The sequence below is a fragment of the Paralichthys olivaceus genome, chromosome 6 (assembly GCF_024713975.1).
Source record: "Paralichthys olivaceus isolate ysfri-2021 chromosome 6, ASM2471397v2, whole genome shotgun sequence".
Lineage (NCBI taxonomy): Eukaryota > Metazoa > Chordata > Actinopteri > Pleuronectiformes > Paralichthyidae > Paralichthys > Paralichthys olivaceus.
The window spans coordinates 23,849,008-23,864,845 of record NC_091098.1 but is presented as its reverse complement, the minus strand read 5'-3'; the positions used below and the strand labels follow the sequence as shown (position 1 = coordinate 23,864,845).

Below are 15,838 nucleotides of genomic sequence, written 5' to 3'. Positions count from 1 at the left end.
TGTCAGGACAGGGGGGAAATTAGATTTCAAATGTGGCAAATTCCCGAGGTGCACGTGAAGGCAGCAGAGAGACGCGTCAGCTCATGTGCGTCGAGTCTCCGCCCCCAACTTTATTCTGAAGAACAAACAGAAACATTGAGAAGAAGAAGAAGAAGAAGCAGGAGGAGGAGGAGGAGAAGTTTGATCTCCAGCTCCTCACACTGTGTCATCATCTGCAGGAGATCCGCTCCTCTACAGCAGAACCTCACACGTTATCATCATCATCATCATCATCATCATCTCTAAACTTTGTTGTGACCGCACGTGAGCGCATCATGACTTTCAGGAGGCTGAAGAAAGTGAACTCCAGCGGACCCGAGTCTGGACCCGAGTCTGGACCCGCAGCCCAGGACCACGACATTTATTTCCCCTCGTCCAAGTCGGACAGCTGCAGGACTGCGGAGGTGCAGAGCGGCTCCTCCGAAGTCTACAGCTACAAGACTCTGGCTTATTCTGGAGGGACGCTGCCCAGGAACTTCAAGAAGGTAAATAAAAAGAGCATTTATTAACATCTCATGTGTTCAGTTCATTCATTTCGTTCACCAGCTCAGTTTCCCTCCAGCTTGTGTCCTCGCTCACTGAAAACAACTTTTAAATCACTTTCATGTTGTTTCATTTGGATTCTTGAGCTCGACCTTGTCAGAAAAGTCACTTAAACCTGTTTAATATCAAGTTTAAGAGCTAAAGCAAGTTCCTGTACTTGTTTGATCAGCATCGAAACATGTGTGGTCTGCTTTGGAACTGAACGATGTCCAGAGACCAGCTCAGTAAAATAAAGATAAATCAAGCTTTTTATTGAAAGATAAAGATAAATAAAAATGTTTTATTGAAAGATAAATGAAACACCTAGGATTATTATCTCTTCAGTAGAAGGACATCATTTATTTGTAAGATTGACCAGAGACTCTGTATAAATCTATATTTTGGGTTCATCCTCCTCACATGTGGAATTCATTGTGTGTTGAGAAATGAAAATGTTTGGGGAAACTGCTCCCAGTGTATCTGCAGAGAGCGTCTCACTGTGAACAGTAGCAGCCTGGTCAGGGGGCAAGTGTGTGGACCACCCAAACACTGAGTGTGATTGATGCTGTGTCAGGTAGTCCAGGGTCCACTCCTTCACACAGACCACTCCGGGTTGTGTCGCTGGAATCGTTTTTTTTTAGACAAAACGTGACTGTAACTGTGAAAATCTTACAGTTTGAGTTTAATGTTCAAACATTTGCAAGAAGAGACTCGATGAAAAGTCTGTAACTTTAAAATATCAGCATCCAAACAGTAAAAATCCTTCTTAAGGTCATCATGAGGTCACTCAAACTTTATGAAGACAAATTTGACATTTGTCCATATGTTAGTTATTTCAATTGATTCACGTCTTTTTTCTAACCACAAAGAAGAAGTAAATCCACCTTTTAATCGACATCACTCTCCACATGTTCTTCAATTTCTTTTTTAATCTTTATTTGGATGTTTCACGTATCCGCAGATTCATTTACAGCATTTGTAAGATCTTATATATTCAAATAACTCGACATGAAGTTGTGTATAAAAGTAAACTGAAATAACAACTGAACACAAACAGCACAAACACATCAAGATGAGAAGAAACAGGTTATAGATCAGTTCCTGTCTTTATTTCAAAATAAAAGCACACTGAAGACAACCTTGTTGTAATCTAATGTTGTAATCGATCATTTTAACCTGATTACAACATTAAAGAATCCAAATCTGAAGAGCAGCTGCCAGGACTGACGGCCTCCACCTCTGATGGTCGAGAATCACACCAGCTTCGGTCAGTGTTGGATAATAACTTGGCTAAACGTCTGCGAAGCTGATGGATGAACAGACAAAACTAAAAAGCTCAGCTGATTAAAATCTACAATCTTTTATTTCTTTAAACTAAAACATTTACATCCCAACTGTGAACTGGTGCAGAGACATGTGTCCCAGCGTCCCGCACAGAGACGCGCAGTTGTCCACAGACCTACACATCACAAATGATCCGTGTCGCTGCAGCCAGCGGCCACAACAGTGCATTGTGCGCTCACAGGGATGGAGATCCTGCTCCAGCCGCCCCCGTCAGACTCTGCGGTTATGTGGGAATAAATACACTCATTGAGACGGGCACGGGACAATTCTGTAAGTGTTGGGGCATAAAGAAAGCAACATTTTACTGCCCAGAGCGGCCTGCAGCACAAAGCCGCCTTTCACAGGGGCAGCATTTGAAAATGATTGAGTTGGAACAGAGGTGGATTGATTGTAAGTGATTTAGTGGAGCCTGGCGGACAGATACCTTCCTTATTTACACAGTCAGGTAGGGCAGGGTCCTGACCTGCTGTTGACTGGGGTTCTCGCTCAATGCAGTTATTGTGGCTGAGCTGCTGTGTCTCAAGGGGGGAAAAGAAAACAGGTAAAAAGACATATGTGTGTGTAACTGGAAGAGCCACAGTCCTCGAATGAAGCCGGGTTTAAATCCACTAGATCTTGATTTTTATTTGGATCTGGACCAAATTGCACACACACACATAAATATCCCAAACATGCCTGATGTGTTTAGTCAAGGTCCATGAATTATTCTCTGAGGAATCAATGAACATGTTGACAAAGGTCCTAATTCACAATATTAAAGAAAGTCTTGGATCTGCCCCCGGATCCGCACCAAAATTTAATGTATTCTTCCCTCGAGCCAAAACCACATCTTTTCACCAACTCTCTTGTTGATCCGTCCAGTTTTACTTCATCTTGCTCACAAACAAATTCAGATGTATTTCTCGGCCCGAGGTCACGAATTAATCAAATATGTCTTATTTGTTTGTGTAACAGGCTGGAATTTAAAAAGCTGGAAATTATTTTTAAAATATCAGACAGATCAGCAGTCAGCGCCTGAAGCTGATTGAGTTTGGAACTGGAGCTAAAATTAGGTCCAATGAGGTCGTCCTCTCTTTTGAAGACGCTCTGCTTGAAGTAAACAAAGAGCAGCCAGACGTGTATTTCTGGTTTCAGATCCAGTGTTTCTATATCGTCATAATGTGGCCCAGTGACTTAAAAACACAACCATGGTTGGCGGGAAACGCGTGCGGCTTTGTTACTCGATGGACTGGTTCGTGCACTGATGTGTGGAGAAGGTGTGTGTGCGGGAAGTTTGGGGGGTTTTACCCTCATGAGTAATCAAGCGTAAACCTCACGCAGGTGTCTGACATGCTCATTGTTTCGTTTTCTCCTCCCAGGGTGGCGGTCTGCAGAAGTGGAAACCCTTGACACTGTCACCAGAACCACAGAGGTACAATCATCCTTTAACTTCATCCTGTCTTTCTCCTCCTCCTCCTCCTCCTCCTCCTCTTCACTCTAGTACCAAGCAGCTTCTTCTCAAACACTGAGCTCTAGTGACGGCAGACATTGTTGTTTGTGATATTCTTGAGGTTTCTCATGAATCCATTTTACCGCCTCTGCCTGAGAGATCTTTCAGAGCCTTTGTACTGTGGGTCTGTCTGTGACGTCCAGATGTGACGTCCAGCTGCTGGACACAGAGGACGTCCTGTGCAGGGAGCAGAGACGATTTCCTCATAAAATTTAGATTAGGACACACAAGGAAGACAGGAGTCCAGATGTTGACTTTCTGTGATATTTTCATTTTGGAAACGCTGCCGTTATAGATAATTCGTCGTATCTTTAAACACTATTGTTGGGTTTTATTTCAAATTCCACTTTTCTGAGCTTCAGTTGTAAGTGTGAGCTTCTGTTTCAAGGAGATTTCATTCTTGAAATCTCATCGCAGCAGTTCAACGGGCTCAACATCCAAATGATCTAAATGTAAAACCAAGAAAAGCAGCAAAATATCACATCAAAGAACCTGCAACCATCAGATATTTTCCAAAAACTAAGTGTCCAATTATTTAATTTAGATCCTTAATGTTTTTGATGATTAAATAATAATAAAAATGTAACAGCGGTGGTTAAAATCACTAGTTTTAGCATTTTAGATGTAAATATTTTCTTTTCTTAGTCTCTTTCATTAAACTAAAACTGTTTTAGTCTCTCGATCCGACGTAAACAAGACATTTCACACTTCGGTCCTTGTGATTAACTTTTGTTCTCGACTAAACAAATGATTGGCAGATTAATTGTTATTGTTTTATTGATTGAGCAGTTGATGCCAGGTTTAATCACGTGACCTTTACAGGAAGATCCCATGACAAGAAACGAGTTGTTCAACCTGCAGGACGTTCAGAGAGGAGTCCAAATAAACAAAATGTCTTTCTGTTTTCCAGGAAGGTGGTGGTCCTGGAGAAAAATGAGGAGGATTCGTTTGGTTTCGAGATCCAGGTAAGAGGATTACTGGTGGTGGGGTGGGGGGCGAGGGTCTGAACGTTGTGAGTGCTGTTTAACAGGATTCCTCTGATCGGCCACATCATCGCTGTCAACGGATGAAACACACGGATACACATCTAGTAAATCTCTTAATCCCAGCATTTGCCTGCGCCGGCGCGCGCGTGCGGGGGGGTGAAAGGTCACGCATCAGTCAAATAATTTGTGGATCTTAGTCCCATGACTGGAGAGAAGAGGAGACGTGTGTGTGTTTTTGTGTATTTTAAGCCGTGCGGTTTACTCACACGCTCTCCATGTAATACCTGCTTTACTCTCATCCCACTCAGCAGACCGAGGCTTCGCACATTTGACCTCATTATCTCTGTGATCTCGCTCCATGTCGCCCTGAAGCGCCGCCGCACAATGTCCGCTCTGTCACACAGGCCTCATTCTTTAAATACTTTTATAGGCAATCGATGAAGTGTTTACAATAATGTGAATGTTGTCGAGCTCCGGTGGTGAGTCGAAGTTATTTTGAGGTGAAATGCTGCTTCAAGGAAAACACATATATTGTTCTATTTCTGTTTTCGTCTGAGGCTCCCACCCTTCCTGCCTGTGGCCAGAGGGAAGTAAGATCACGAGGGCCAGTTTGACGGCCAGCGGAGAAACAGGGAGACGAGTTTGGAGTCTCGTGTTTTGAAGTGGCGGCTTCCCCCCCCTCGCTGTCTGTTATGTTAACACTGACGTTGAGCTCAGGAGCCGGGATGTAAATGTGATATTTGCATTTCAACGACATTTGCATGGTTTTATGTTTATCTAAGGGAACCAGTCGCCAGGCTCAGATCTGAATCATTGCAAATTTCCACAAGACAAATTCATCCAAGTTGGATTCATGTTTTAAGAGGAACACTTGTGTGCAGATGGAAAGTTTGATTGCTCCCGTGTTATTTTACGTGTTGAGACTGTTGGCTGAGGTTCAGGCTCCTGCAGCAGCAGCAGCAGCACGTAAAGTCATGTAGTTGTGTCACAAAGGGAAGTGTGTCTGTGACCTTCTGCAGCGAGGCTGTGGTGACTGAAACAAGGAAGATAATGCAAATGCATGTGGAAGTAACGCACAGTGTTTATACGTCAACAAAATGTTGAGGTGGGGGAAGTGCTCGCATCATTCACCTTGGTTCATTTTATAAAATAAAACTTAAACTACATAAGTGACATCAGTTTAATCTGTTCCTCTCATGTCAACAGAAGATCTGGGTTTTAAGGCCTCGCTATTTTTAGAGGATTCATTGACCAGATTATTAACCGATTAACAAAGATCATCAGATTAATCGACAAGGAAATCATTGTTTGTCGCTGCCCTCGTTTACAGGCTCCGTTCAGATTTTTTACATAAAAACTTTCTCTGTTAAGTAACAAGTCGACGTAGCTTTGAAATACATGAAGTGGAATAAAATGTGAATCAACGAGTGGATGGATTTCCATGAAACTTGATGGAAGGATGTGGTACCGGTCAGGGAAAAAGTTTTTTTTTTTTTTACTTTCTAAAACATTGTGAGAAGTTGTTCCAACATTTTCTCACAGAATAATTAATGGATCCCGATGAAAAGAATCATGTTCATCTTATTAAATGTAAGGGGACTGCTGGGCCGTGGAGGAGGAATTGGCTCCACTCACTGACAAGTTAGTTTCTTCATGAGGTTCATTTGAGCAGCATCTTGATAAACTGTCGGATTTCAGTGTCAGTTTTATGGTTGATGTCAAAAAAGTCTCTCCGTGCCTGCGTGTGGTACGTCTCGGCATGTGCTGCGATAATATGTGGTTTCCTGCATTGTCCGTCGTGGCTTCCTCAGGGACTCGGTTCAGTGGCTTATCAGCGTTGCATTTCAAAACTGCAGACATCAGTCAGATCGTGTCAGATAATTCTCACGCAACGAGAAAGAAAAGAAACCTTTTTTATTTCTAATGTTCAGTGTTTGTTGCTGTCTCCTCCAGACGTACGGCCTCCACCATCAGGACCAGAACTCGGTGGAGATGTGCACGTTTGTGTGCAAGGTGCACGGCGACAGCCCGGCCCAGCAGGCAGGACTCAAAGTCGGTGAGTTGATGTTTTGTGTTTCTCCGTTTTTATCTTTGCCGCATCGTGAGCCTGTAATACGCTGGAAAATGCTTGAAATAGAAACGAGGGGAAGTGAGCGTGACGGGAGCTTTTGGTTCAGCTCGTCCTTTCTTTGCCAGCTGACACTTGTTTACCGTGAGTCAACAACATCACCCCTGAGTTTCTGCCAGCTGTTGAGGGAAGTACAAACACCACTTCCTGTCGGCTCATTTTATTTCAGTGAGCGGCTTCTTCAGCCAACACATGCGTGCCAGCTCCTCTCACCAACGTGTCAGCGCGAAGCAAAGATAAACAGTTGTTTTTGTTTGGCAAACATGGCTCACTTCCTGTTCCCTTTTTTAATCCCTCAAAGATGAGGCTTTAATTAAGCAGCAGCATCAGTGGATTTGAAACAAACAAAAAGTGAGATGAGGAGACGCGGCTCTTCTATAAACCGTCTCTGGTTTTCAAACCGGTGACCACTCAGTCACAAGCTGTCCGCTCTGAGCCTGATGAAAAAATCTAAATGTTTTGATCCTTCTCCTCTGTCCGACCTGCACACGTCACTTCAGTTTCACTTCCTACATTCCTCGCATGCTCGCTCCTTTGTTCCGGGCGTCTTGCTGCAATCACAATGACTTCATCGCATTAGGCAGAGGAGGCGTCGTTCTTGAAAGAGGAAAATAGGCTTTGTCCTGAAAGCTCACAAAGGCCGCTGTCACGCCTGAAGAGTCCACGCCGCGTCTAATAACATCGCACCGCTCCACTGGAGTGACTCACATCAACAAACAAACCAATTCTGCATCTGTTGATCTGAAGGAAATCAAGTCAACTATGTTGATAAACATGATCTCGGATGATGACGTGCTGACGATGACGCTCTAGGAAATTCTGATCAGCAGTTAATTGAGGAAATTGTTTGGCAGATTAATCAACAACTGCTCTGAGGCATTGACATCATGACGCGAGGTGACTGCGGCTCGGAGAGGAATCGAACGCCACGACTGCACATCCACATTTGTGTTGCACATGTGGGAAGGATTCATTTAGAATCAAACGAGCCTCAGTCGGCTGCAGCTTCGCAGTAACTGAAGCCGCAGAGGATTGATGTGCATCCTGACGACTGCTGGTTAACTCACGTCTTCTGTTTTGTGCGTGTGTGTGTTTACAGGGGACACAATCGCGAGTGTGAACGAGGCCTCCGTGGAGGGATTTCGGCACAAAGAAATCGTTCAGCTCATCAGGGCCTGTGGAAACACACTCAGGTAAAAACAGACTCACTGGAAACAACATCAGCAGCTGGAGATGTTATGAAATGAGAAATTCCAATCAAAACACTGGTGGATTGATAATTGATTACAGAAAAACAGACCACGTGACATGTGAAATACAAGACACATGTATCCGTCTACTTTTATCCTTTGAGTGTAAATAAATATCTGGAAGTTTCAACTTGTATTTTTCATTTTTCATCGACTCCTGTGGAGAAAGAAACTCACATGTGAAAACTAAACCTCCAAGTTTCTTTAATTTTGCATCACTGTCGAATTTTATTATTTGCGCAACAACAATTACCCAACTGCCAAATATAATTGTTACGGACTATTTAAATTTATTTCACAAACATTAACAGTCTGTCGTGGGGAGTGAACGTCAGTGAACCAGTTTGCGGTCGTCGCCTCAGGTTGTAGGACTCAAGAAAAGAACCAGCAGATCAATCGATAATAAAAACACAGTCGTTAAATGATTCTGTCAGTTTACTGAGCGGATGTTTAATGTTTTGAACCGCCCTCTTTCTCTGCTCGTAAAAAAAAAAAAACAAAAAACATTGAAGTCACAGTCAGCGAGGCCTCGTCCGTAAACGGCTGCAGAGGACGTGAGGTGAACCGCATCACAGTGACTGACATCATCAAATTAAAGTTACAACTTGAGCCCGTGTAAAGTGTAAGAGTGAAAACGAGCAGCCTGTAAGCCCCCCCCCCCCAATCTCTTCAGCATCAAAGGATTTGCGGCATCTAGTGGAAACAACCCCCCCCCCCCAAACTGTCTGATGAAAAGAGCCTTTATATGGGGGGGATTTTTTTTTTTTAGTTCTCTTGTAGTTTTTATTAACGTTTCCTCCTCCACTCACGAGCCTTGTTCTTCTTCTGCTTTCTCACTTAAAGGCTGGAGACGGTTTACAGCGACTCCATCCGGAAAGCGGAGCTGGAAGCGCGGCTGCAGTATCTGAAGGTGGGTTTGTGTCTTATACTGTTGCTGCAGCCGTTTTTTCTCTGTTGGTCAGCAAACACACACACACACACACACACACACACACACAGTTCTGTTAACAGGCCTGATATAGACACCACCTCCCCCTCCTCCCACACCTGTCTCCCCAGCAACGCCACCTGTTGCATCAGCAGTTTTCTCGGGCAGGCTCTCAGCTCGCTGCAGACATTCTTAACTCGTGGCCGTTAACAAAACTGCCCGTGAAGTGGCTCAAGTGAGCGAGCTTTCCCCCCAAGATTACAGCAGCTGTCCGGCTCTAATCCGCTGCGCCACAGCCGCTCTCTGAGGCACTAATCCAACATTTTAAAGATTAACCTGCTGCTGCTGCATCGGTCGCGCATTAGATGCCGATGTTGGAAAGTGATGTTGTCACTTAATGCGATGCAGTCGAGGACTCAGTGGATAGAAACAAAATAAAACCACCATCTGATAAAAGACCATGTGGATAACCATGACGCTCAGACAGAGTTTCACACATACTGCTGTGATTTTTGGAAATATTCCTACTGACGTAGAAATTCGATTAGCATTTTTTCGCTTAACTTCAGGGATTAAGTCCCAGTTCCTGTGAATCATGTGTTGACTCTGTATGTTGTGGTTTTCATGTCGCGGTCGTTAAACCTGCATCTGTTTTTCCTTTTTCAGCAAACGCTTCATGAGAAATGGGATGAATATCGGTCGCTGATGGTGCAAGAGCAGAGGCTGGTTCACGGTGGGTGATAATAAACCTCTCTGTGTCAGTACTTGGAAATATGGAAATATTAAAACACATCAGCATTTTTCAATAATAATGATAATTGACAAATAAAGACATGCAAAGTGCTTTAAGATTTGAAATGTGGTCGTCAGTTCTGAATGGAGCCTGACAGATGAAATTATTGGCTGATAAAAATCATCTGAGCCTTTCAGAGACAGATCGGTCTCACCTATTTCTATTTCTAAGAGTTCCGTTTGTATTAGTCCACTGTCCTAACTCGTCCCTTCTTTCCTGCAGGTATAGTAATGAGTGATGCTGCAGTGTACGAGTCCCTGGAGTCAGCAGGCATGTACGGCAGCCTCGGCGCTCCCAGCCCCGCCGCTCAGAGAGCCCTGCGCGGCACTGGCAGCACCAGCAGCAGCGCCAGCTTTCTCAGCACGGCCACAGAGGACGACCCTCTGTACCAGACCTGCCTGTACCAGGTGGACGGCAGCGTGGACTCAGACAACGGAAGTGCCGGCAAAAAGAATGAGCTGCAGCTACCGCAGAGGCTGCAGCGTCTCCGACCGGCCAGCGAGTTCTTCACGACGGCCAAAACACAGCTGACCCGCAGCGCCAGCACACGCAGCTACATGAGAGGATCCACGTCGTCGGGCGAGAAGCAGGGAGGGTTCAACTCGCTGCAGAGGAAGCCCAAACAGAAAAGCTTTCGCAGGCGCCTCCTTAAATTCATCCCCGGGCTGAACCGACCGCTGGAGGAGGAGGAGAGCAAACTGTGAGACGTTCGCCTGAACGTCACAGAGAACAGACCCAATGACTTTAAAGCACCAGTGACTGTCAGACTAAATCTGCCAAAGAAAACCGAGCACGCAGTCCCAAAGTGAGAAGAGACCAAAGTTGACGAACATTCAGCTGCAGTCTGTGGCTTTTCCCAGCTGGACTTTTTCTTTTCATTTGTTCATACCTTGTTTAAGTTATTTATTTATTTTAACACGTTTGGTTTATGTACAGAATGAAGCATTTTTCAGTTTTTACTGCATGCGAGACTTTTATTTTGACAGCTGAATAAATGCCCTGTTTCGAGTTTAATTGTGCAACGCAGCATTTTGTACGTTTGATATCTACATCAGATGATTCTGACTGTTTGTTTTTTCCACCTAAACTTCGGTTCCCTAAATTTTAAAATAATGAAGCTTTATTCTGAGCGGAGCTTACGTGGGAATCTATTTAGTCACAACTGTCTGTGGGAATTGTAGCTCCCACACTTAAATTAGCACCCAGACCTCGAGTGTACACACAATCTTTTTCTTATTCCCTCAGTCTCGATGTGACCTTTTCCATGTGGCGCTGCTAAATTTATTAGGCCCATAAATTTTCCTCCATTTAATAATGTTATCACCCAAGTTTTGGAGGTTAATGTGTGGTTTCGGATGGTTTGAGGTGCGAGGTATCCAGAATGGAGGCCGTTGTGCGGACTCTGACAGTTTATTGTTGGGAGAACATGGAGGAATGTGCGGAGAAAGGCATGACCCAGAATTCCAAACACAACCGGCTTCTTTCAGCTCCTGCGTCTGAAACGATTGCTGATTCCTCCGCTTCCACGCTCTCATATTCCCATGGCGGCTTCAGTTGTCCAAGAGCTTGCTGGGTGTGCGTGTGCATGTGTGCGAGTGTTGGGCGGGGGTCGCTTGGAGTCTTTTCATTCCTGGCTCCCCAGCTGACCCATGAGGTCATGGTGGTCACTCTCTCCCTTGGCTCTGCCGAGTTGATCTCCTTTGTCCTCCGCCGCTCATTCACAGATGCGTCAAAGAGTGTTGATGATGGTGAGCGATGGTATGTGGCCATGTGTTGGAGCCGGGCCCTCGTCTTCATGTTCGCTCTTCTATTGTGAGAAGGAGAGGCAGGAGGAGGGGGAGGAGGGGGAGAAGGGGTGGAATGGACGCTGACACAAGGGATTGTTATGCAAGCCCGCTAATGCTTGAAACATGGGTTTGGGCTGAATGCATAACGAGGGGATAATTAGTCAAGATGATGGTACACTAACGTCAATGTGTGAAAGGGCCATTTAGCCGAAACAGAGGGCCCAAACAAGGAGGGAGCAGTTGGTGCTTAGCAATTAACCCAGTGGGAGGTTAGGATGGGGGGGGTGGCCGGTCATTAACGCTGTTGCAAAGGTTTGAATTTCGTCCTACTGCTAAAGCACCGCTGTTGATTCAGAGCAGTGGATTTGTTTGTGCAGAAGGTTTGAGGAAGGAATTCAGGTGGAGGTCAGTTTCTGCTTCTGGAGCTTCTGGTTTCAAAAAGGTTGAAGGAACTTGAACAACACAAACTGAAGCTGAACATGTTGAAGAAGAAAATCAGTACAGTTACTTCTCTCAATCTTTACTTGGTAAAGAACAACATGACATTTTGGTGGAATGATGTGAACTTTTAACAGCGGGAGATATTTTCCTTCACAATAATAATAATTCAGGATCTAGAGAAGTTAAATGTATTTTCATTAATCACTACGATGAATTAAATAGAGGCCCAATAAAACACCTCATGTTGTGATCGACTGTAGCCTCAGGCCTGAGGAGATAAAACTTTAGCAGCAAAGTCAAAGTTTCTCACACAGTCACCAGGTGGTTTTTAAAAAAATGTATTATTTAATATAACTATCAACTACAGATCAGTTTATTTGTGTCCCCGACCTTGAGGAGGGAAAAATAATGTTCATATATCCATAACCTTAAAATCGGGTGAAGGAGTCGTCTGCATTTGACCAAAGTAGAGTAGTGAGCCCATTTCACACACACACACACACACACACACACACTGGGCTCAGGATACAATAACTCCATGTATGTATCTTGTACATCTATAGCAGTTTTTCCGGCCCTGTCACCGCCTGTCAGTCATGACATATTGAATTTGAAAAGGGGAAGCAGACAGTTGTCTGTAGGACACAGTTTGAGTCTCTGTGGTGAAACAGCTCAGACCAGAAAGATGTTTCTCAAGCGCGGCGTGCGTCACAGCCTCTGATTGGCCTTCAGGGCGTCTGGTCAGATTAATGGATCCGTGCAGACGTTCTTGTTGGTTTGAGAATGAGGAAACAGTTGTGGTGTTTGTGCTCAATGCTTATTTTTATATATATATACAGAGAACAAACAACACATTCTATTCTCTAGAAAGGAAGTAAAGTGGTTTGAAGCAGAGATGTATAAATATTGTTTCAGAGTCATAAAGTGCAGGCGGCTGTGTCTGATGGAGGGAGGAGCCTGTGTGGGCTGACGAGATACAGGATGTGGGTGACACATGTGCCGGAAATCCACTGTAAAGATAAAGAATACAACTGACGGAAGGGTTAAACTAAACCAACATCGTTCCAGTGAGATTACTTCCATGTTTGACGACAAGTGTGTGAGTTTAAATAACTCAGAGCAGGTGACGGTGCAGGGACGTCGACATCACACAGGATCACGTGTGGAATAAAGAAATTCACTGTGACGTGTTCAGCACACGTGGCCTTCAATGTGTCCTGGATGAATCAGTGTGGAGGTGGCACCAGGGCGGCTGAGTCCAGTTGGTTAAAGTTGACAGAGAGAGCTGAGTTCTTGTGTTGGGAGGTTTGTGTGTGATTCAAAAATAATGAAACTGTTGAGCGGCTGTCCGGCTCTGATTTGGACCCATGGTGCCCAGCTCTCTCTCCGTCGGTGTCTGACCCCTGGTTCACTATAAAGTGATTAGAGGACTGAAAGGTGAGCTCCTCTGCAAAACTAAAAAATCCTGTTCATTTTGTCTGCGCTGGTAATAACGTAATAACAAAAACATGACGTACGTCATCCAGTATTTACATTTGTTCCTGATGCCCTCTCTCCTCTTGTCTCTGTCACGAGCGCAATGCATGATGGTACATATTGCTCGGTTAGTGACCATCGGTTGTACTCTACTTATTACAATGCATTGTGGGAAAAGAATCCACCATATAGGGTATACAAATATACACTAAGTCTTTGTCCGAAGTTATTCAATGACCCCTACTTCTCACCAGTGAAAGAAAAATAAACATTCGGACGCTGCTTGGTGCATTTTATCTGCGTTGCAGGTTTATGACGGACAACAACAACGTTGGCCGATGGAAAAGCGCACAATTAATTCAAAATGTTTATTTTACACTTAGTATTAATACATTTAGGTGAAAAGACCATTTTAAAATATGAAAATGAACTTGTTTGCTGCAGTTTGTGCTCTGCTTGTACGACAGGTCGGGCTGTTGCTGCCCTTCCTCTTCTCATTAGTGCTCGTTAGTGACCATCCCTGGTACTCTACTTTTCACAATGCATTGTGGGAAACAATGAGTCCACTATAAAGGGTATAAAAATATCTCACAACATTCAGACAGGACTACAAAAAGCCAAACCCACTACACAGTGATTTGCGAGTGATGAATGCTCTTTATAATCTGCGTGTGCATTTGGTTTCAGCAGCAGCGAGCTGATTGCTCAAAGGTTTTATAGTCTCGTTGAGGCTTTAACAGCTTCTCTCCTGCTGCTCATAATTTCCACCCAACAGCTTGTTAATGGACACAACCAGTCTCTTATTGAAGAGCAGGAGGGCTGCGTGTTTTATCAGAGTAAAGATATGGTCTAGTACATGTTGTCCTACAGCAACAGTCTGATGGACCCACAGCACGTACGTGAGCGTATCAACTGATAACAGAAGGTTAACAAAGGCGTTAACAAAAGCTGCTTACATATATAAAAACCAATCCAATCCTTCCAAGCTCTTTCATTATAAAGCAGCACTGTTTTGAATTCTTCTGGGTCGAAGAGAAAGTCACCGGCTGATCTAATAGATCCCGGTCCTGAAGCTCAGGGTCAACAAAGGTGTCGTAAAATACAACGGCTGAATGCACGTCCCAGTTTTGTGAGTCTTTGTGGGATGATGCTCAGTGTTTGTTTTACTGCAGCAGGGCAGGTTACTGAAGGTGAAGCTGTTTGCAAAGATAATGAGCTGGGTTCAGTTTCTGTAGCAACACTTCCTATTTATCATCAAGTCACGTATTTATCTCTGGTTACAAAGAACTTGAACACACACACACACACACACACACACACACACACACACACACACACCATGCTACATACTTATTTCCTCTTTAGGAGTGTGACAGGTGTGAATGTCCGTGTTACTGAATATGGTTTTTATTTCCCGTTGCTGCTCACATGTCAGGCAGCTATGAACATCTAGTTTAAAGCCAACACAGGAAACACGACAGCTGTGCAGCTAATCTCTGAATAAATGTAGCACTGATTGGATCCTTCTTTTTCTTTCCCTGCGTATTAGTCGGTAGTAAAGAAACATCCTGAAGTGATGCATCATAAGTTTAACGTTAATACAACTTTTTTTTTCTGTCCTGCTAACAAAAAACATCAGTGCTGCAGAAGATCTGGATCAAAGATAAGAAGTGTGTGTGTGTGTGTGTGTGTGTGTGTGTGTGTGTGTGCAGACGACACCTTCACCCAACTTTAAGATGTAAATATATAATAAATGGATGATGATTGTATTAATACGTCAGGGTCACAGTGGTTGAACACAGTAGCTTTCAGTTATTGAACAAGTTCCTCTTTCTGATGATGGGTTTATGATGTTTGAGAACATGAAGTCAGATAAGGAACCAGCTGCCGATGTTCTTCCACCTCCTCTCACACACACACCCACACACTCACTCGAGGAGAAGTTAGGAGCACTATTCATTCTCGTGTCACGGGGTTGAGTTTCCCAACCAGTTGTTGATGAAATGAATCTTTAACACCCCCCATGTAATGTTTATAAGACTGACCCCATCACCGACCAGACTCAAGTGGCTTCGTCTCACTATTTTAAAAGTTGTCTTGCCTGGAGTGATAACGGCCTTCAATGAGAACAAGAGGTTTAAAAAAATAGTGGTGGAATAAAAAACAAGATTTCCGAGGAGAAGTTGTTGTGATGATTCTGTTGTAGGTTTTTGTGTTTTCTCTCTCTCCCCTCCCCTTTCTGTTCTGACTCCTGCAGGGCATGGTTGGTTTCTCCTGCAGCAGACGAGACACTCCTGTTTCCACTCAGCTCATCAACCTGACTATAAAAGCCTGGTCTTCACTCGCCTGCTCTGCCAGATAGTTCTGTCTCCGTCTCGTTGGGCAGTGCTCCGTGTTCTTCCGCTCAGTGTTCTTCCGCTCAGTGTTTTTCCGCTCAGTGTTTTTCAACTTGTTTAGCTGCCAGTTTTACAGCGATTCTCGTTTAGCTTGTGTTTTTTGTACTTACCTGTGTTTTCCTCTTGTGCTCATGTAATCCTGTGTCTTGCTGCTCGGTGTCTTCAGTGAAGAGTTTTACCGTGTTCTCAGCCCTTGTGCCACAAACTGTTGGAATATTCAATATTTTTGTCACATAACTAAAAAACAAAATCAGCCATG

General features: G+C 44.1%; 1 protein-coding gene across 1 annotated transcript; it reads left to right on the top strand.

Annotated features, from left to right (window-relative positions):
• The first annotated feature begins 78 nt into the window (after nucleotides 1-78).
• Nucleotides 79-10,493, top strand: tamalin (trafficking regulator and scaffold protein tamalin). The gene is made up of 8 exons (XM_020104697.2): nucleotides 79-524; nucleotides 3,264-3,316; nucleotides 4,305-4,359; nucleotides 6,334-6,436; nucleotides 7,608-7,701; nucleotides 8,602-8,668; nucleotides 9,353-9,419; nucleotides 9,702-10,493. The coding sequence occupies exons 1-8, from the start codon at nucleotides 315-317 to the stop codon at nucleotides 10,181-10,183; spliced, it is 1,131 nt and encodes a 376-aa protein (XP_019960256.1). The 5' UTR covers nucleotides 79-314; the 3' UTR covers nucleotides 10,184-10,493.
• The last annotated feature ends 5,345 nt before the right edge of the window (nucleotides 10,494-15,838 follow it).

Bases quoted from the DNA above. Each gene is read 5' to 3' on its own strand.
- tamalin (XM_020104697.2), top strand. From the start codon at position 315: ATGACTTTCAGGAGGCTGAAGAAAGTGAACTCCAGCGGACCCGAGTCT. The intron at 3,317-4,304 runs GTACAATCATCC...TCTGTTTTCCAG, and splicing joins CTGTCACCAGAACCACAGAG to GAAGGTGGTGGTCCTGGAGA. The intron at 7,702-8,601 runs GTAAAAACAGAC...TCTCACTTAAAG, and splicing joins GCCTGTGGAAACACACTCAG to GCTGGAGACGGTTTACAGCG.